The sequence below is a fragment of the Nelumbo nucifera genome, chromosome 1, assembly GCF_055504915.1.
Source record: "Nelumbo nucifera cultivar China Antique chromosome 1, China Antique-T2T, whole genome shotgun sequence".
NCBI classification, from domain to species: domain Eukaryota; kingdom Viridiplantae; phylum Streptophyta; class Magnoliopsida; order Proteales; family Nelumbonaceae; genus Nelumbo; species Nelumbo nucifera.
Window position 1 is genome coordinate 85913399 of NC_142649.1, and position 20716 is coordinate 85934114.

A 20716-nucleotide genomic window follows, 5' to 3' on the forward strand; every position below is an offset into this window, starting at 1 on the left:
GCAAAGTTACAATATTGTGTAAGCAAACTGGGCATGATTGATATCTATGTCCAAGTTGAGGAGAAGTGTAGAGATAATGGACCAAATGGGCCTTAGTTTCATTGTTTTTCTGTAAGTTATATGTGTTAGTAGGTAGTAGGCCTTAGTTATGGGCCTATTTTCTCTTTTTTTATTATTTTTATTATTGCCTTTAATGATGAACGCCCTACCATTGGCACTCATATAATTGTCCTTATTGTTCGCAACAAAAGAATAAAAGAGCTTATTAGGGGCTGAAGAGAGGTTTTGGAACTACTCTCTCTTCTTTTTCCTTCCATCTTTTTCTCCATCACTTATCTCTCTTCAATCTCCTTTTCACCTATTTCTTTTCCTTTAATTCTAATTATTGCAAATGTGATTTACAACTCAAAGCCTTATGTTATCTACTTATCTTTGGTTGATAGAAAATAAGGGAGAAGTCCAAACTAATTTTGTCTTGTGAAACTCTTGAGAACGTCCCTCAACTTTATGTTTCCCTCTTATTTTCTTAAGGCTCAATTTGGAAGGAGTACAAATACATACAAAATACAAGGTTTTGCACTCTATGTATTTGTATTTGTACTCCTTCCAAACTGAGCCTAAGGCTCAATTTGAAAAGAATACAAATAAAAATACGTAGAATGCAAAACCATGTATTTTGTACTATTTTGTATATATTTATATTTATACTCTTAGAGCCTAGGATCAAATTGGAAGGAGTATACATACAAACATGTGGAGTGCAAATACATACAAAACACATGATTTTGCACTCTATTGTATTTACTCTTTCTAAACTGAGCCTAAAGTATTATTTCTAACTTCGGTTTTTTCAAAATTTTGGATGGTTATGCTCTGAAAAGTGAAAACAACACATGAAATCACATGCACGTGAACATGTTGATTTAATGATTTTCTTATACTGCTATAGGAGTACAGGACCCACTAATCAGACAAGTATGTAACTTGCGAAAAAGTTATCAAGGCCCAAGCCCACACTATCCAAGACTTAAGACAGCCCATCATTGTGCTTTCAGATTGTTTATATTCCTCTATTTCATTAGTCTGGAACGAACTTGATTAGTAGCAAAAATAAAAGGAATTAGCATGCCCTTATTTCAGTATGTTTACCTTTTTCTCTGTACATAACCAAACAACGGAATTAGACAAGGGGAAAGATTCAAAAGAGTACCTTGGTACGTATTGAGTATGGGACATAGGACGAAAGTCAGGAAACCCAGGCTGGGGCCCTGATAACTTGCAACTTGTCACATGTACATGGGATCAATACAAACCCATTAAGATGGGTCCTACAAATACAGTTGTCAATACCACAAGGTCCCGTTCATTTGCCAGTACCTCGTTGGGTAATTGACCAACTCCGTATTCTATTTTACGGAAAATGAATTATGAATTATCCACCCAAGGAATACGTTAATCCCCCTCCAGGCCCCAGCCTCTCTCTTTAGGAAAAACAAACGAGGCCAAAGAGAAAGGGAAAGAGCTCAAAGTAATTCTTTAATTTCCCTCTCAAGGTTTAATTAACTCAGAATCAGAAAACATGCACATAGCCTCCCTCATCCATCAAACTCAAATAGTGGATGGCAAAGCCCAATTACCAAAAAAGAAAGAGAACAGGCCCATTATACACCCAAAAGATGGAAGAATGAACAAAATACAACAAAGCAGAGGAGAGCACAGCCTATTAGCCGCCTTCAGTTCAGTCAGGGATGCACACCGCAATCCTTCCTCATCTCCCCATGTTTCCTTCCCCTCTTCACTCCTATTGAGCCCATTTTCTCCATGGCTGCCGAAAATGCCTGAAAGAACTTCTGCTTATCCTTCCCAAGCTCCAGCACAATGGGCCTTGTTCTTGGGTCCAAGAACAGCGCTTGGTCTGTCGCCAGCAGGCCCATTTTGGCCTGCAAATTTCCATAATACGCGTGATCGAATGAAAACGGGGTCGTCACGTCGAATGGTGCCACCACATCGACGTTGCCACCAAAATACGGGCACGACATTCGCAGGGCCTTTAGGAATCTCGGGTCGATTGACGGGTCCGGTTGTTTGGTGCCCCGATAATTATACAGTCGAGTCACAAAGTGCTCACAGTGGGCGAACCCGATGGTGTGCGCACCCGACAGCGCCACTAGGTCTTCTAGGCTTAGCCCCTTGGAGGTGAAGAGCTTGAGAAGCTGGTCCACCGTGGAATTCGCACGTGGGAGGTTGGAGCTCACACGTGATGCCATTGAAATCCTGCCATCCCACCTACCCTTCTTCACTTGATAGTAAGGGCCCCCGGCCTGCACTCAACATTGTACAATCAAATCATACAAGGGCATTCTCGGAATTTAATAAACACTTGTTAGAATACAAGCAAATCATGTAAGGGCATTCCGCGGCCCGATTGGACACCCGATGTGTTTATGTAATTAGATGGAATTTGGATTTTATAAACTTCATCTAATTAATAATCATATGGATTTGGATTTGAAGATTTGACTTTATATAAATATTATATTATAATATCTATTGATTTTAATATATATAAAATTTATATAGTTATATTTAAAATTATAAAAATACATTTTTGCATATTATATTATGTAATTATCCTCTGCCATGGAAACATCTAGAAAAAATGGTGGAAAGGACAAAAATTTACCAGCTAGTCATCAAAATGTCAAAAATTACAATAACCCCTTGACCATGTCAGGTAATGTGTGTCCCACCTTCAGGGGTTGTTTATTTATTATAAATAAATAAAATTTCGAAAATCTCAGCTCACCCCCTGAGCGCAAGTTAGAAGAAGAAACTAGTTAATGGATTGTTTACCAAGTGAACGAAATCTCTGGCTGCAATTGCAAGAATGTCAGCACAAGACACAACGCCTGGACACTTTTCTTCCACCAGGGCCTTCGCCTTCCTTATGCTACCGAACGCCTCCACCGGTAGGTTCTTGTTATCCTGCGCATCCTTCTCTGCCATGCTTCCCGGCCTCGATGCTATCAGGATTGACGCATCGCAACCCTGCCAAAACAAAAACCAACTATTTCATTCAAAACGCAGAAACAACAAAGGTAAAGACCAATGGTCCTCGCTAAGATGCACCAGGGTCACCAATTTGCAGTCCTATCGGAGGCAGACTGACTGACAGACGTGAACACGAGGAACGTACTACTAAACCGCACAAGGTGTCTGTCTATCCGTCATTCAGCCCTTGAGAGGTAAAGCGCTCCCTGGTGCATACTAGCTGCAGCCAATATATTTTTTATAAGATGCGCTACAATGCTTTACTTCGACAAAGCAGTCATGGAAGAAGAGACGAATCGTGGAGGGTCCGGAAATGGGTGATTCACGATATTGCTGAGAAGTGACGGAGGCGACGAGCTGCTCGAGTTGAGGGCAGGTCTTGGCGTGGTAATCGTAGGAGAGCTGCCGGTGGTGGCGGGTGACGTTGGTGGCTCTGGGTTTGTTTATTTTTACAGATTCTGAGGTGGGTAGGAGGAGAAAGATGAAGAAACAAACACAAAGAGACAACAACGAAGAAGAAGAAATAGGAGACATGACTGTAAACTGCAGAAGATTGGGAAAAGCAGAGAAGAAAGGAGAGACAGTGAACGATATATATAGGTAATAGAGCCTCTGGGTTGAAGCTCCTTTGATGGTTAACAGGTGGCATACCACCCTTATTATACGAGAGAATCAAAGACCCGTGAAGCCCAAGTAGTAATAACTAATAAAGCTGCACAGGAGAGAGAGAGAGAGAGAGATGTGCAGTTCGCAGAGAAGAGATTAAAGAGGAAGCATGATAATGTTAAAATCCAGTTATCCAGACTTCCAGAGAAATGGAGGGTATGAGGAAACAAAAACAAATCAAAATACCCTTTGAATTCAGAATTATTACATAAAATTCCGGCCAGGTTTAGGGATGTTGTGGTTAAAATGCGAAAACAGTTAAGGCGTTTTCGTCAATCGAATTGTTAATCTATCTGGTCAACTTGTTCATTTACGCCACCGAGTCTCGGACTCACGGGTTTTGTTTCTATTCCTATTTTCTTATTTCAACCGTAATTAAAAATGGCAAACAGTCCCTATTCTAGTTCAAGAGACAGTTCAGTTTCTCAGTCATCAGAGAGAGAATCTAGTGGATTTAAAAAATCAAAACTAGATACCCCGAAGTGGGCAATGCTAGATCATCCGTACTTCCCAAACTATCCAATCAGTTCCCCGCGTTTGACAGTTTGGATCTATCTCACAAGGTCCAATTTGTTTGAGGTTCGGATCCAGGTCTCGGAGCATCAAGCATTGCAATTTTGCAATTTTGCTAGTGTCATAGAATCCGGATATGGGTATTAGAAACCCGAACTTTTTACAACCCACACTATCAGTGGCATTTTTGGAAGTTTAACAAAAGAAGCAAGGGTGAATAGGACAATTGTCAGTCCAATCCGGTTACCAGAAATAAACGGCTGAGCCAAGCTGACAGTGGATAGATTGTGCCCCACTTGCCATCCACACACAGACACAGTGAATCAGTGAAAGTCCTTAAATGCACACCACGTGCAAGGAGGGGGTGTGACAAGATCAGAAGAACGCTTTATCAGCAGACGAATCACAACGGTCCACCCACATTCTCAACGGCTTAGATTAAACAAGGGTCTTTTCAGTTGAGAGGAGGAAAAAAAGCTGTGGAGCATACCCATTTTTTCCCTATGCGTTTGGCTTTTTAATTGGATCTTCTGAAAAGAGAATCAAGCCCACAAATTTTGTCTCCACTGTCGAATATACGCCCTTGTCAATGAGACGATGAGTCATTGCCTGACCGAAACCGATCTCCCCAGAAGCTTTGATCTTCTCTGTTTGTTATTTTTTAAGTTCCTAGTTGGTATTGTGCTCTGTGGTGCAGATTGCAGAAACAGGAAGAGATCATTAGTTAATTACATAAAATGTCCAGGTGAACAGTCAGAAACATGTTTCCTACGCGTATCTTAACTCTTAAGCACCAACAGTTGTTTTGTTTTGTCCATTTTTCTCATTTCTTTCTAGTGTCTCATTTTAGGGTCCGTTTGGTTTGGTTCACAGTTGTAATCACAATCAGAAAATGAATGGTCTATTCTTTTCATTTTCATCTGTTTGATTTAAATGGAAATCGAATCTGGATTTCAAATTGGCTGGATCTGGATTCTTATCTCCAAGGAAGAGAGAGGGAATAGTCATTCCCTCAAATGGGAGAATGCCATTCCATCAACAATAAGAATGGAATTCTGATTATGTTCTCAAATGGTTGAACCATTTTAATTCCAATTTTAGACCCCTATTCTGGCAAATCAAACAGACCCTTGGATTATGAAAACAGAGTTCCGACTTCCAAGGCAAATTTTCACAGATTTCTCAAAATTTCAGAAGATGATAGTGGTGATGATGGTGGTGGTGAAGACCGGAGAACTGAAAATGGATTTTAGTAATTGAGAAAACAGAATATTGGGCCTAGTGGGTGGTTATTTTAACTGACATTTACATCTTTACAGCCCATATGCAGAGTTAATGGTTCGGTGCCTCAGTGGACACAGTACATCTAGTCAGTCATGTAGATAATTCAGAGCCCTTGGCAGGGTTCATGGGAATGTGATACTGTGCACAGTTAATGCCAATAGAATGTTGAATCGTTCTCCTCTGGACCAATGAATTAGCGGTTCAATCATCTGGGTTAAAGGATCAATAAAATGTTATTAATACAAAACTTTTCAAAAATATAAAATAATTAAAAAAAAAAAACTAATAACCACTTGATCAGTTGGATCAACAGTTCCACCGGGATTGGCAGGTTGGTGATTGACTCAACATAGCGGGTTACATATTGAGTGAGCCAATATGGGTTTTTGATCAAATCATCGCTCCGACCACAGAAGACACAATTTGTCACTAAATAGTAGGGGTGGCCACGAACCGAATTCTTTACGAGAATTATATATATATTATCATAATTATTATTATTATATAGAAAATAACATATATAATAAAAATATTATATATATTATTTTATTTTTATATAATAACAATTAATTATTATAATTCTTAATTTTTTAAATATCAAATAATATATTTGTATATATAAAACATTTTTCTAAGTTAAACTTGAGCCGAGCCGAGTTCAAGCTCAAGGTTCTAGGTCAAACCGAATTCGAGCTCGAATCCACCCCAGTAAATAGGGATCATTAGTTTTGAATTGGGATCTGCTCCTTACACAGTGCATCTCACACCGATCATACAGGCACATCCCTGTGTCCTCGTGTACTGAGAATATTTCCCATGAATAATAACGATTAATTATGGGAGATGTTCCCAATACATGGTGGGGTGTGCCTGTGAGGTCAGAGTGAGGTGCATTCTATGAGAAGCTGATCCAGTCTCGTTAGTTTCATTTCTAATGATAAAAAAAATATTCCCCAATTTGGCCTTAGCTGAATGTAAGGATCTACATGGAAGACTGTGTGTAGCATCACTCCGGATCTCCTGCCCACAAGAATCCTACCCACGTCTACTCACATGACACTACATTATACATTGGGAATGGCAATAGGGTGGGGATCATATTCCCCAATCCAGCCCCCAATTCTAAATTAACCCCACCCCCACCCTAAATCCCCATCAGGAATAAAATTTGTCCTCCATCCCCAATCTCCGACGGGATGGATTCCCCGCAAGGACCCAAATCCCCAAAATTCTTTTATAAATAGTATTTTATTGAAAAATAAATTTACTTAAAATAAATAAGAATTTTAAATTATAACTAATGTTATATATATATATATATATAATATTTAAGTATATATATAAATATATAATCAGAGTCAAGGCGGGGCAGGGCCGGGACCTCAATCTTCATCCCCGACTTCGATTGAGAATTTCTATTAATCATATCCCCTTTCCCGCCCCACCAAAACAATCCCCATCTTCGACTCCATCGTGTCGGGGAAAACAAATCCCATAAGAGATGAGGAAAATTACCATCACTAGATAAGATTTTTGTGAGCAACAAATCCGAGCTTGTGTAGCACGGGGATCTAGTAAATTAAGGTAAACCAGCATGGATGATTATGGCGTATATAATATATTTTAGGCAAAAATCAAAACCTATAATTCATCAATTGCACCGTGCAAGGAGAATGTGAACCCATAATAAAATAATGACATTTTACACCCATTACACGTTGATAAAGTTTTGATAGTATGTAAACATAAACGAATGAAAAGTAATTAAGTAGACTATCTATTGTAATCTTAATCTAACAAACTTCAAATATTAAAAAATACATCATAATTGGACTCTATATTTTATTGTTAACTATCATTGAATCCATTGACTAATAAAAGCCACCCATTGGAAGTTGTAAGGGGGTTCGCACTTTAGCTTTTGGTGTGTGGGTATGGGAACTGTTCGTGATGATAGGAGAATATGATGAGAAGAGTTGAACATTATAGAAGGTTGAGAGACTAAGAGGTAGGGGTGTCAATTGGACTGGATTTGGTTCAATCCCATCCAGTCAAATGTGAGTCCATTACAAATAGACTAGGTCCAATCCAATTCAATGAATATTTTAGGCTATTTTGGATCGGTCGAATTTAATGTTTGAATCGTCTAATCTATACAAATTTGTTTTAATTTAGATTGATTTCAACCTAAATTCGGTTCATTGACACCTATACTCTTATCTATCAATGGACTAGATATTGGCTTAATCCAACCCAATCACATATAAATTTATTACAAACGGATCATGTCCAATCCAATCTAATAAATATTTTGGATCGGATTGGTCCAATCCAATATGTCTTATTGGTCCATCCGCTTCATCCAAGTTGATTTTGGACTAAACGGGGTCCAACCTAAAACCGTTCTGACAATAAAAATTACAGGAAAAAAATTGAGTGTGGGAGGTCCATTAAGCATTATTATACATGTTATGTCATTCGAGTGTGTGACTCATACGACCCAAAAACGGAACCGTTCTGGTCATCAATTTTTTGGTCGATGATTCGACCGTCCAGTTCAAACGAACGGATGGCCCCATTTTGACAACAAAACTTAAAAAAAGAATAAATAAATAACGGCCAAAAACCATTGAACGGGTCGACGGTTCGACCTCTCGAGTGGGTCATTGACCAATTCAATGGTTTTTGGCTAGGGACCAAGATTGGGGTAAAACAGAGCATGTTGCCTGGACGGTTCCCAATTAAAAAAATAAAAAAACGATTTTTCGACAGACGACCCATTCTAACAACAAAAATTATAGGCAAAATATTAAGTGTGTAAGCTCCATTAAGCAGTATCATACGTGTTATGACATTTGAGCATGCGACTCATATAACCCGAAAAGGAACCGTTCTGGCCATTGGTTTTTGGGTCGACGGTTCGATCACGTGGTTCAATGGGTCATTCACCAATTCAACGGTTTTTTGCCAGGGACCAGGATTGGGATAAAACAAAATCAGTTTCCTAGATGGTTCCCAATTAAAAAAAATGGTTAAAAACCATTGAACGGGTCGACAGTTGAACCACCCGGGTCAATGGGCCGTTGATCGATTCAACAGTTTTTGGCCAGGGACTAGGACTGGGGTAAAATGGAATCAGTTGCCTAGACGGTTCCCAGGCCGAAATGTCCATCTATCCGAGTCAACGATGGTTTGAAAACCATGGTTTTTTGTGCTTTTGGATTTTCATTATTCAAAGGTTTCTTCTACTATTGGCTTTATTTGAACATATGCGGTATGTTCCTTTTTTTCAATTTTTGTTTTGTTTTTTTTTTTTGTGTTCGGTCTTCTTCTTCTTCAAGATCCTCCAAAACGGTCTAGGGTTTACCACCATTTTATTTCTTCCATTTTGCTTTTTCTTTGAGTTTTTTTGTGCAATGTTTTTTTTTTCTTACAAGACGACATGCTTTGTCTCTTTTTTCTATTGCGTGTATGTTTAGCTCCATTTGAAAGCGGAACTTTGAAGTTGATTTTCTGATTTTTTTTCTTTGGGTTTTCTAGTTTGGTGGATTTACTGCCAATTTTTTTTGTGTTTAAGGTCATTTTGGGTTTATCTTTGAAGGTTTTGAAATCCTTGCAATGTCCACCCTTCCCATGACTATGACTACTAAGTTATTTCATCTAACTATTGACATCTAAAAAAAATGTCCCGAAAATGGAACCGTTCTGGCCACCGGTTTCCAAGTCAATGGTTCGACCATTTGGTTCGAACGGATGGCCCATTCTGACAACAAAAATTAAAAATTAAAAAATAAAAAATGGCCAAAAATCATTGAATAGGTCGACCACTCGGGTCAACGGATCGTTGACGGATTCAACGATCTTTTGCCAGGGACCATATTCGGGGTAAAACAGAACCAGTTGCTTGGATGGTTCTCGAGCCAAACGGTCCTATTGTCTGGGTCAATTGGGAGTTCTCAATGTAAAATAATGGACATCTAAGATCATATTAATTCTTTTATATGAGATACTTTGCTGAAACAATATTTAAAAAACAAACACATAATAATCTCTTTTTAAATCTTTATATAAGTTTCAATACTTATGTATTTATAATTAGAAACCATTATTTTTTTTAACATATTAAATAGTAATATTGCAATTCCAGCCCCTGGAAAGTAGTGCCCCTTCGCTAATCATATCTAGACCTGTTCATGGGGCAAGTCAGGCCGGGCTTTCACTCTGTATTAACAGATTTTTCTAAGGCCCGAGCTCAAGCCCGGCCCGACCATCGGGCCTAAAAATTGGGCCCGAGCCCAAAATTTAGCCCATATTGTTACTACTGCTGAAGTGGCTGAATAGAGAGAGAGAGAGAGAGTGAGAGAAAAATTATAAAGAAAAAATAAAAAAAATGTATATATTAAATTATAAATATATATATTTCAATAAATATTATATTATTTATATATTTTATATAATATACAAAATACATATTATGTATTTTATAAAATATATAATGCTGAGTTGGGCTGGACCGGGCTCGGGCCAAACTTTTTTGACAAATCCTGAGCCCGACCCGTAACATAGTCAAGCTTACTGTGTTAGGCCCAAGGTCAGGCCCGCAGGCCTAATTACATGACCAAGCCCAATCGAAATGCAGGCCGGGCCATCGGGCTACCCGGCCCATGAACAGGTCTAATAAGAGAATTAAGGATTAAGTGATAGGGAGAGAATAAGTGCATATGATGTGAGATTCACTATCGTTATCAGTTACCCCAGACCCTGTTCCTCCGTATTTGGAGGGACGCCAAATGACCATCCAACCACTGAGTTATTCTCTATGGTAGGGCATTATATGATATCATCTTAGATATATATATATATATGGCTCCAAAAGGCTACACAGTAGGTGTAATTAGTCTCCCAAACCCATAAACCCCCGAAATCTGAGCCCGCACCGTAGGACGTTAGTCTAGTAGTATTTTTTTTTTCTTTAATTTCTTGTTTTTTCTTTCTATATTCAAGCAATAATTAATTAAGTAGAAAATAAAGCTTCATGAGAATAACGCCAACTAATAGAAGATGACTGTTGCCTGACTTAGCTTCAGTTTTTGGGGTGGCAGCCTGTCTTAACTTAAAAACAAAGAGAAGATATATAAATTTGCAAGTGTTGGGAACCTAAGATTGCCCAGCAACCAAAAAAACCGTGTACTTATTGATGAAGAAAATGATGGGTTATGAATTTTATTGAACAAAATCTCTATTCATATTTTTTTCATTAGAATTACATCTATCTGTTGTATGTATATGTGTAGGAGGGAGAGAGGGAGAAATATATTATTTTTATGACAGAAGAATCTTTTGGCTTTCCCTGTTGGGCACCCATGTTGGACTCTTTTCAGTAGTGCTTCTGTATTAATCTTGTTTCTTTCTTGCTTATGTTCTTGAATCAAACATTGGTGCCGCTGATAATAAAAATGGAGCTTATATTTCAGCCCATCGTTTCTTTTTTTTTCTTATTTTATTTTGTTTTATTCAAATAAATAGAAATAAACCCTAATCAGAAAAAGGGATGAAGGATGAAAGATGAAAGATGTCTGCCTTGACTTTGAAAAGATATAAATATAAGTCGGAGTCCAAGGTGCTTAGGGCGGATTAAACCTAATTACGTATTCATTGATGAAGACAACCATAGGTTATGGATCTCGTTAACAAAACTGTTTCTTCCAATTTTTTATTATATTGAAAAGGGAGAGATGGAATGTGCGATTACTCTCATTTATTGGGTCATTTGGGTATGAGCAGGTTGTATATAACATGGTTTTTGAACAGTTGTTGATTCTGATGGTTGAACCATTTGGCCTATAAATTATTCGGCAACTGGTTCTATTTTATCGCTGAACTGTTCTCAAATAATAATTTTTGGTCATTTTTATTTTAATTATTTTTTAAATTATAATAGGTTTATTCATTCAGACCAAACAGTTGAACTGCTGACCTGGAAATTGATGACCAAAGCAGTTCCCCTTCCGAATCAGGTTTTAAAACATAGGTATATGGGTTTTGGAATATGGGCCTAAGGCCCATGATTTTGCTAATTAATTAGGTGATCATGTTTATTTAGGGGTGTTCGGTGTATTTTAGAGAAAATCTCAGACCAAACCAATTGAGAAGTTCTCAAACCAAACAAACCATTTTGGTATGGAAATCTAACCAAACCAAACCATTTTATTATACTTTAGGGACTTTGGGCCATTCTACGAATCTATTGGGCTTAATCCAATTAAAAAGCCCAAATAATACCCCTAAAAAGTTAAAACTTTTATTTTATTATAAAATTAAAGAAATAATTATGTATTTATAATTTTACACACACACACACACACACACACACACACACACACACACACACATATATATATATATATATATATAATATATATATAGTTTATGATTTACAATTTGGTTTCATATGTGATGTTGCACAATCTGAACGCTCCCTAATGTACTGTGATTCGGATTCTGATTGGATGTTGGCCGAATTGTGTGGCCAAGCTGATGTTAGGATGTCCGAGCTAAAGTGTGCTGCAAAGGAAGAAAGGTGAGAGTGTCCAGCTCTGATACTTAAATCAGTAAGTGAATGGAGATTTCTCTAAGAGAGTGAGCGAGCTTGAGAGTACTAGTGTGCGTACCTCCCCAGGTGAATTCAGGCTCCTTTTATAGTCATCATGGGCTTAGGGCGCTTTGGCAACTATCCTGGGCTTCTGGTAGAGATGTTTCTGCATTACTAGGTGCAATAAAGTGTCGGTTGCAAGATCCTCACAGGGGTTACAATTCGTCTAAGTGAAGTCAAGGCGCGCGACACGGCGAGTCATTCTAATGGTCACGTTGTTAACGCCTTTGGTGGCGAACCGTTGGAGATGGTTAGCAAGCTCTTCTTCATGGGCCGCCTTCAGACCTCTCAACTCGGCTAGTTCCCTGAACAGGTCGCCACAGTCTTACGGGGTCTGCTAGCTTAGCCTTGCCGAGGTGGAGGTTGGCCGAGCAAGGTGGAGGTCGGCCTGAGCGAGGTACTCCAAACTAACTTATTGAGTTGTTTTGCTGACTCAACGCCAAGGTGTCATCAGGAAACCACGTGCTGCCACTTGTTTGGGAGGACCAAATCACCCCTCATCAATTACCCCCCACTCTCGAGCTAGCGCCAGTCCAGCGACGAGAGTAGTCTTCGATGAGGTGTTTGGTCTAGTTTATTCACAGTTCGCCCAACTCGCCCGGATTTGGTCTGAGGCCGCTCGAAATGTGTCCCTCCTCTTCAAAATTTGAACCTACGTGGGAAGTTTTTCAGGGCATGGGTAAATTATGAGTGTGCAACCGTCTAATTTCAATTTTTTTTTAATTTGTGTGCTTCGTCGAGCGCATGCTAATTCGAATTTTGAATTGGCACGCGCTTTCTGCCAACTATAGTCGAGCTAATGGTGCACCTATGTCATTGATTTTCATGAGTTGCGCATCCCGCCAGATGTTATTGCATCCTCGCCATTGGTTTCCCCCTTGGCAAGTTATAAGTATGGGGTCCCCCATTGAGGTCCCCATGCGCACTATTTCTTCCTTGGAGTTTTCTAGGAAAATCCGAGAAGGAGGTTTGCAAGTTGAGCTAGTCTGCCGAGACGAGCTCCGTTTCCTGTTAATTCGAGTTCCGCCGCTATTGCTTTCAGTTCTCTTCCATTCTTCTATTGAGTACCTTAGTTTTAACCATGTCTGGTAATCTTTCCAAGAATAGATTGTCTGACCAGAGCTCGAACAGTGAAGCGAGTCCCTCGAGGGAGCGCTCGTTCGGTGCATACTATGGTGGTGCCTTGGTGGGGAAGAGGCATGAGGTCAAGCAAGCCATGTCTTCCTTCGGCCCTATTGAACTGTCTGGTGAAGAGATAATTGAGCTATGCCACCATTATGAGATCCCCAACGAGCCCAATTGGATCGAGCCGCAAGCCGGTCACTACCCCTGGGATCACGGCCAAGATGCTCTATGTGTTTACGAGGAGGCATTGGCTGCGAGTCTCCGTTTTCCTCTTCACCCTTTTGTAGTTGCAATATTGAGGCATTATCATGTGTCTTTAGGTTAGCATGCTTCTAACGCAATCCAGGCTTTGGTGGGGTTAACCATTTTGTTCCACCATCGTAGCTTCCAATTGAGTCTCAAGGCTTTTTCTACCCTGGTACATATGAAGAGGATTTCAAGTCCCTTTTGTTTCTACCTTCCTTTTTGCAACGGAAGGAAGGAGCTGAATGATTTTCCCAATAAAGTCAAAGGATGGAAGAAGAGATTCTTCTTTCTTGCTAAAGATGGTGGCTGGAGTCCGGACACTTTCTGGTACAGTAACTGCCGGAATGTTGCCAAGAGTGAGGATGGTGAGTTGCGAGTTGCTCTTCAGGAGTTTATCTGCGAGGAGGTTCAGGTTGAGAGGGTTTTAGCTAGGCCCATGCTTGTGTGAGCGGGAGTGAATCGTATAGGTAGGTCGGTTGACAGGTCATGCATTTTCATCTGGTATTCCTTATATTATCAGCTCGGCTAACTGTTCTATTCCTTCTGCAGGTATGGCGAGCTTGGCCTCCATGATATCTATTGACAAGGAGAAGAGGTCTTCTCGAGAAAACCGTCGAGCTAAGCATCATTCTTCCATGGAGGGGACATCGACTGGTACGCCTCTTGTTGTCGACCTGGAGGGGGATGATGAGCCTATGTGCACAGACCAACACATGACTGAGTCTCAGGTCGGCCAGGAGGAGCGAGAGGCCAGTCCCTATGTCTCGAATATACCTCCCTTCATCCCTAGTGTGTATGATGTTTCGGTGATAGACCGGTTGCACAATGCGCGTCTAGCTCTCTGGATAGCTAGGGGTATACTCCTCCCTAAGGACATGTACCAATATGGCGAGTTGGATCCCATCAAGGCAGGAGCTCAGATGACTTAATGCATCATCCAGGTTTGTCTTCTTTTAGAGTTTCTTGATCCTTTTCTACAAGGTATGAGATATCTTATTTTGGTCTCAATCTTTGTAGGCGAAGACCATCGCTCAAGTCTTGCTGGACCGCGTCCATTAAAGACAAAAAGAGAGGGCCAGCATGCAAGCGAATATTGGTTTGCTACAGGCCGAGATGTAGAAAGTTCGGGTCGATTCAAAGGGGGAGCGTCAACGCTTCTACCAGATGAACAAGAATTTGCAACGCGAGCTAAGCGAGGCACGTTGCGAGCTAGAGGAGAGATGGCGAAGTGTACTTAGGACATCTTTTGAGCTGGGGAAGAGGCTATTGCTCTTTATCTGAAATCCTCGGAGTATGAAAAGAAGAGGGCGGAGGATGGCATCCCTTTTATGAAGAGAGGTTTCAAGCTGTGTCATAATTACTTGAAGTCACTGTATCCTGCTCTAGACCTCGACTCTATTTTTGTGCGCTAAGTCCCGGACGCGCTCTTCATGCAAGTGGATGAAGAGCCCTTGACCCCGGAAGAGGAGGATGACAGCAAAGATGGGGTCGAGGAGGGGGGCGATGAGGAGGCCCAGGACGGTGATGGTGATGAATAGCTTGGCCCTGCAACTAGACTGGTCTGGTGGTGATGGTATCTTTGTTATTTTCAAGAGCTAGTATTCTCCTATAAGCTTTTCCGGGGCCTATGTACCCTATTAATGTCCAAACAATTGAACTCTCTTCTTTTTTTTTTGTGGCCATATGGCCTCCTTTCTTTATGGCCATTTGGCCTTTTTTTCCTTTAATGGAAGCTATTGTTATCATATCCCAGCTTTCGCTCTCTATTCACTTGGCCACTTTCATGTCAGTTAGCTCGACTGGATTGTCATATCGCTGATTGAATATGTCTTTGTGCTCTTTAACTTCGTCAATTTTGCTTTCCATGATTCTTGGCCGAGTTGTTAGTTGACCTTTGGCGAGCTTTGATGCGAACTTTGGTGAACTCACAGAAGTAGCTCGAAACACTTTGCTTCAAAGGTAGTACCTGTGCAGGTTATCTATGTTCTACGCCCAGGGCACTGCCTTCCTTCAAGTGTTTTAAGTTCATACGCGTTCCCTCCTATGATTCTAGAGACCCTTTAGGGGCCTTCCCAATTCGGACTGAGCTTTCCTACACTGGGCTTAGGTACCATAACTTTCCTGAGTACCAAGTCACCAACCCTAAATTGACATATTTTAACTTGAGCATTATAATACTGGGCTACATGTTGTTGGTATGCCGCAATCTATATGTAAGCCAGGTCTCTGACTTTTTCCACCAGGTCGAGATTTTTTTGTAAATCTTCTTCATTTAAATCTTTAGTGAATGCTTCAGATCATAACATTGGTACCTCCATTTCAGTTGGTATTACTACTTCAGTCCCGTATGTCAAGTTGAAAGGAGTCTTGCTTGTCACTGTCTTTGCAATGGTTCTATAAGCCCATATTACACTGGGTAGCTTGTCCACCCACAAACACTTAGCTTAGGAGAGCTAAGCTTTGAGGCTGCGTAGAATGGCCCTGTTGGTCACTTCAGCTTGTCCGTTAGATTGGGGGTGTGCCACCGATGTGAAATTTTGCCTTATTCTCATCTTCGCGCACCAATTCTGGAACTTGATATTTTCAAACTGGTTCCCATTATCTGAAAATAGCACTCTAGATAGACCAAATCTGCAAATTATGCTTCGCCAAAAGAAATTTTGGACGTTGCGAGTTGTGATGGTGACCAATGGCTCTACTTCTACCCATTTAGTGAAATAATCCACTGCCACAACTAGGAACTTTTTCTGTCCTTTTTCTAGTGAGAAGGGGCCTAACAAGTTTATGCCCCATTGCGCAAACGGCCATGGGCTAGTTAGGTATCTCAGGTCAGTAGCTGGTTAGTGTAGGATGTTGGCATTTTATCACATCGTTGGACTAGCTCAATCGCATCTGCCTTCATGGTGGGCCAGTAGTACCCTTGTCGTAAAGCCTTTTGAGTGAGGGCCTTGCCTCCTAAGTGTCCTCCGCAAAGCCCTTCATGAATTTCGTGCAGCACATGGTCTGCTTCAGTTTGTCGTAGGCATCGTAAGTAGGGCAGTGTGAAGGACCTTCTGTAAAGCAACTCGCCCACTATCACGTAGCAAGCTGCCTATTATTCTATCCGCCGAGTAGCATTTCTTTCTTTTGGCAATATGCCTTGTTTCAGGTAGTTGAAAATTGGATCTATCCAGGTCGGCTCGGTAGTTGAAAATTGGCAATATGCACTATTTTACCTGCATTTCCCACAGAGGGCGCCAATTAATGTCGTGCAATCTGAACGCTCCCTTGTGTACTGTGATTCAGATTCTAACTAGATGTCCGAGCTAAAGTGAGCTGCAAGGGAAGAAAGGTGAGAGTGCTCGGGTGGTTTTTTACCCGGGAGGGCACTCCAATGCTTAAGTCAATAGGTGAATGGAGATTTCTTTGATAGAGTGAGAGAGCTTGAGAGTACTAGTGCATGTACCTCCCTAGGTGAATTCGAGCTCCTTTTATAGTCATCAGGGGCTCAGAGCGCTTTGGCAACTTTCCTGAGCTTCTAGCGGAGCTGTTTCCGCGTTACTAAGCGCAATAAAGTGTCGGTTGCGAGATCCTAGCGGGGGTTACGATTCGTCTAAGTGAAGTCAAGGCGCTAACGGTCGCGTTGTTGGCGCCTTTGGCGGTGAACCTTTGGACTACCTTTGGACCTTTCAGCTCAGCCGGTTCTCAGAATAGATTGCCGCAATCTTATGGGATCTGACAGTTCGGCCTAAGCAAGGTGCTCCAAGCTAACTTATCGAGCTATTCTACTGACTCAACGCCAAGGTGTCATCAGGAAACCACGTGTCGCCACTTGTTTGGGAGGACCAAATCACCCCTCATCAGTATGAAAATCTTCAAACCATTTTTAAGTATAAAGTGAACCAAATTGAAAATTTAGTTTGGCTCCATATGTGCTATGCTATCCATCGTGTTCTAACCTTTTTATTTTCCTGAAATGCTAAGATATTTTCTAAAAGAAAATAAAAAGGTATACTTTTTTTTGGTAAAAAAAGAAAAAGGTATACAAGAGTGAGGCAACCCGGATTTCCCGCTACAGAAAATACAACACCGAATCTAAAATAATAATAATAATAATAATCTCTGCAACTCCAAACTAAATAAGAAGAACTGCAATCCCATGTAGAATCAAGACTAGGACCCAAACAAAGACGCCCCACCCAAAATCTACAATAAGATTAGATAGAGAGCAAAAGGAAGGACATAAAGCTAGCTCCAACAAGGAGATATGCCTCTTCCTATGGTGCTCCACACCATAGAAGATAATATAAGCTGCCAAAGGACCAATCTGAGCTAATATTGTTAGACAATTTTGTATGCCCTTAGCTTCAATCAAAATGATGTACATTATGAGTTTATTGTAAATGAATAAAAGTACATATTTGATTCATGTTCCCTTTGTATGTTTCTGTGTAATACCCTTAAACTAGACACTTAATGAGACTCGTGTTAGTTTACAATGTTCACAGCCAGTGGATCGGTCTGGGGAGACCTATCCTGATAAGGCTGACACTGATGTGCCACCAAGTCGGTTGGGGTGGCCTGTCTCAGCTACCAGGGTGAGACCCCAGGCACATGTAGTGTAGGATCAATTGAATCTTTGAACCAGACCAGATTTCCAGTATTGCCCTGGACCTTGGAGATTAATGGACAAAACTAGAAAGTTACACCCGACCCCTAGACTCGATTATGATACTGCACTAGGTATCGGATTGGGTTGTCTTTGATGTACCAATCAGTGAGATCCTTAGCGGGGGTCAAAACCTAGGTATGTTGGAACAGTCTGAGAATTCATTTGAGTGTGTGATCATAGTGACAGGATCAGCCCCTTTGTCGGACAAAAGTAATGATCGGGGATGCACTCTCTCAGATGGAAACCAAGACTGCCGGCAGCCGATTTCAATCGTTGAGATTTGTTTTGCAAAATATATTTTATATGAGATATAAAAGTATATATATTATGGTTTCTAAAATGTTTGCAAAATGTTTTAATTCCCGGGATCCATATAAGTAAAGAGTGCAACATTGTTCCTTGCAGCCGAGGGAGAGGTCATCTCTTGCCGGGCAGTGTAGGATCATTATGGGCTGAGAGGTTGAGTGTAAGAACATTGAGGATAATACCTGATGGGCTAATCTTGCATCTGCCCACAGTCCCTAGGTGTTACAAGGTGGCTTGATCCAGGGACCACTTAGGGTAAGTGTAGGGCCCATAGAGCCCATTTGATGGGTTTCAAGGGGTGCACTGTCCATAAACAGTGTATTCGGCCAGGCCTTGTAACAAAGGCTGGGCTGAACCTATGTGGTTGATGTGTAGATCAATGCTTGGGTCCCATGCCATACAAGGAAGCCCAACTGGGCAGCAGTTAGGAAGGCTAAGTGAGCAATGGACCTTAATGAGCCTAAAGCCCATTTCGAAATGGGCTATTTAATTAGTTAAATATGGGGCGAATTCTGAGATGGATTAGCAGATAGGATAGGGTCTTAACCCTATCCACTCAGAGAGTCTAGATCAAGATTAGGAGAAGGCTGATCCAATATGCAGATAAGATAAGGGCTTATCCTTATCACCTAAAGGGATGTCTGATCCAAATATGATTTGGATCAGCAACTCCTAATTGGATTAGGAAGGGGCGGCAGCTTTTAGAAGACAGATATTCACATCCTCTCTAGTGTTGAAATCACAGAAGAAAGAATCAAGCAACCCTACAGAATTCTTTCTTGCCGCCTACCTTAAAAGTTCGATCTCCAGTTCAATGGGAGAAGTCAATATTTGATCTTGATATCAGTTTTTTGTGAAAGAACTAATAGGAAGCTGTGCTCACGTGCCATCCTACTATTTCTTGCGAAGGACTAGGTTCTTGGAGAAGAACTCTGCTGATTCTGCTCCATCCTGCACTGCGCCATCTTTAGTGGGAGCAGTCTTTGGATCCTTCCTTGGACGTGAACACCTCCATTGGGAGATATTACTTCTCCGCATCAGGTATAATTCTCTCCTACTGCTTTTGTTTGGATCTGGTTCAGTTTATGGTTCAAGATTGATTCTTAAAAATATGATTTTTTAAATAGGGAATTCAATTCCCAGTTGAAATGGAGAGAAAATTATTTGAAATTTGCCCACCTTATTCCGCAAGATTTTGGCGTCCATATGATATATCTCTCATCCCTTTAAATATTGCCCAAATTTGACTCACCATTTTATCGATGTAGAGCTCTAATCAAATTTGTCGAGATTAAAGTAAATATTTGACTGTATTCACCTCTGCTTGATGCGCTTTTTTTTTTTTTTTTGGAGGGGGGGGGGTGGTTGGAGACTAGAGCAAATCACTCAATCACTGTCTTGCCTTGCTCTCTCAGATCGTCATCTACCTTGTTTGGTTTATCGTCTTGTATCAAATATTCGTGAGACCTGTACTTAATTAGCTTAACCTTTCTTTTTTGTGCTCGTAATGAAAGCAACCATGTGAAACTTGATATCCATGCGGAAGTCGTCGTTGGGTTAAATATATATGGATACACAGAAGTGCTTTATTGAAGTTACAAATAAAACGATCATAGCTAGCATATTAATTTTTGTATGCATTTTATCGTCCTTCATTCTCAAACGTATTCAATTAGAAAACCTTAGCAAAATATATAGTGAATTCTGCAAGGATTATAGGTATAATAAGTATAGACAGAAAAATTGAATCACATTTGTTGCACATTTCTGGGCCAAGGTCTTTCCACTTCTATCCTTACTGCAAATTAATTTTGGTAGCAATAACATTACATCTTATATATGCTTTTTTTTGTAAGAATTGTGTTCTCAATTGAGTTTTAAACTGTTCTAAAAAACTGGGACGTTGAAGACATTCTATTATTAGGCATAGATCAGACGGTTGGTATTATTGGTAAGGTTTCAATGTTTTTTGAGTTGTCCGGTTGATAAGTCTGGTCTATAAATAGAGAATTGGTGTAGGATTTCGATTGGTTTAACTGTAATGGGGTGGGCCCAAATTGCTTTTTTTTTTTTTATGGATGAACAATCCGGACCGTTGATTTCTTGGGTTGTCCTAGGATCACCTCTTGTCACCTATACATAGAGATACCTATGGTGTAGGGTTTCCTATTAGCTTCTGATGTAGGCGCATGTGGCAAGGCCAGGATGGCACCACGTGGCAA

At 40.5% G+C, this 20716-nt stretch overlaps 1 protein-coding gene across 1 annotated transcript; it reads right to left on the reverse strand.

Moving 5' to 3' along the window:
* Nucleotides 1-1535: 1535 nt before the first annotated feature.
* On the reverse strand, nt 1536-3792 carry LOC104599521 (peroxidase 19). The gene is made up of 3 exons (XM_010262095.3): nt 3316-3792; nt 2854-3048; nt 1536-2321 (listed from the first exon to the last, which is right to left on the reverse strand). Exons 1-3 carry the CDS (start codon nt 3583-3585, stop codon nt 1743-1745), a joined length of 1044 nt encoding a protein of 347 aa, XP_010260397.1. The 5' UTR covers nt 3586-3792; the 3' UTR covers nt 1536-1742.
* Between the last annotated feature and the right edge of the window lie 16924 nt (nt 3793-20716).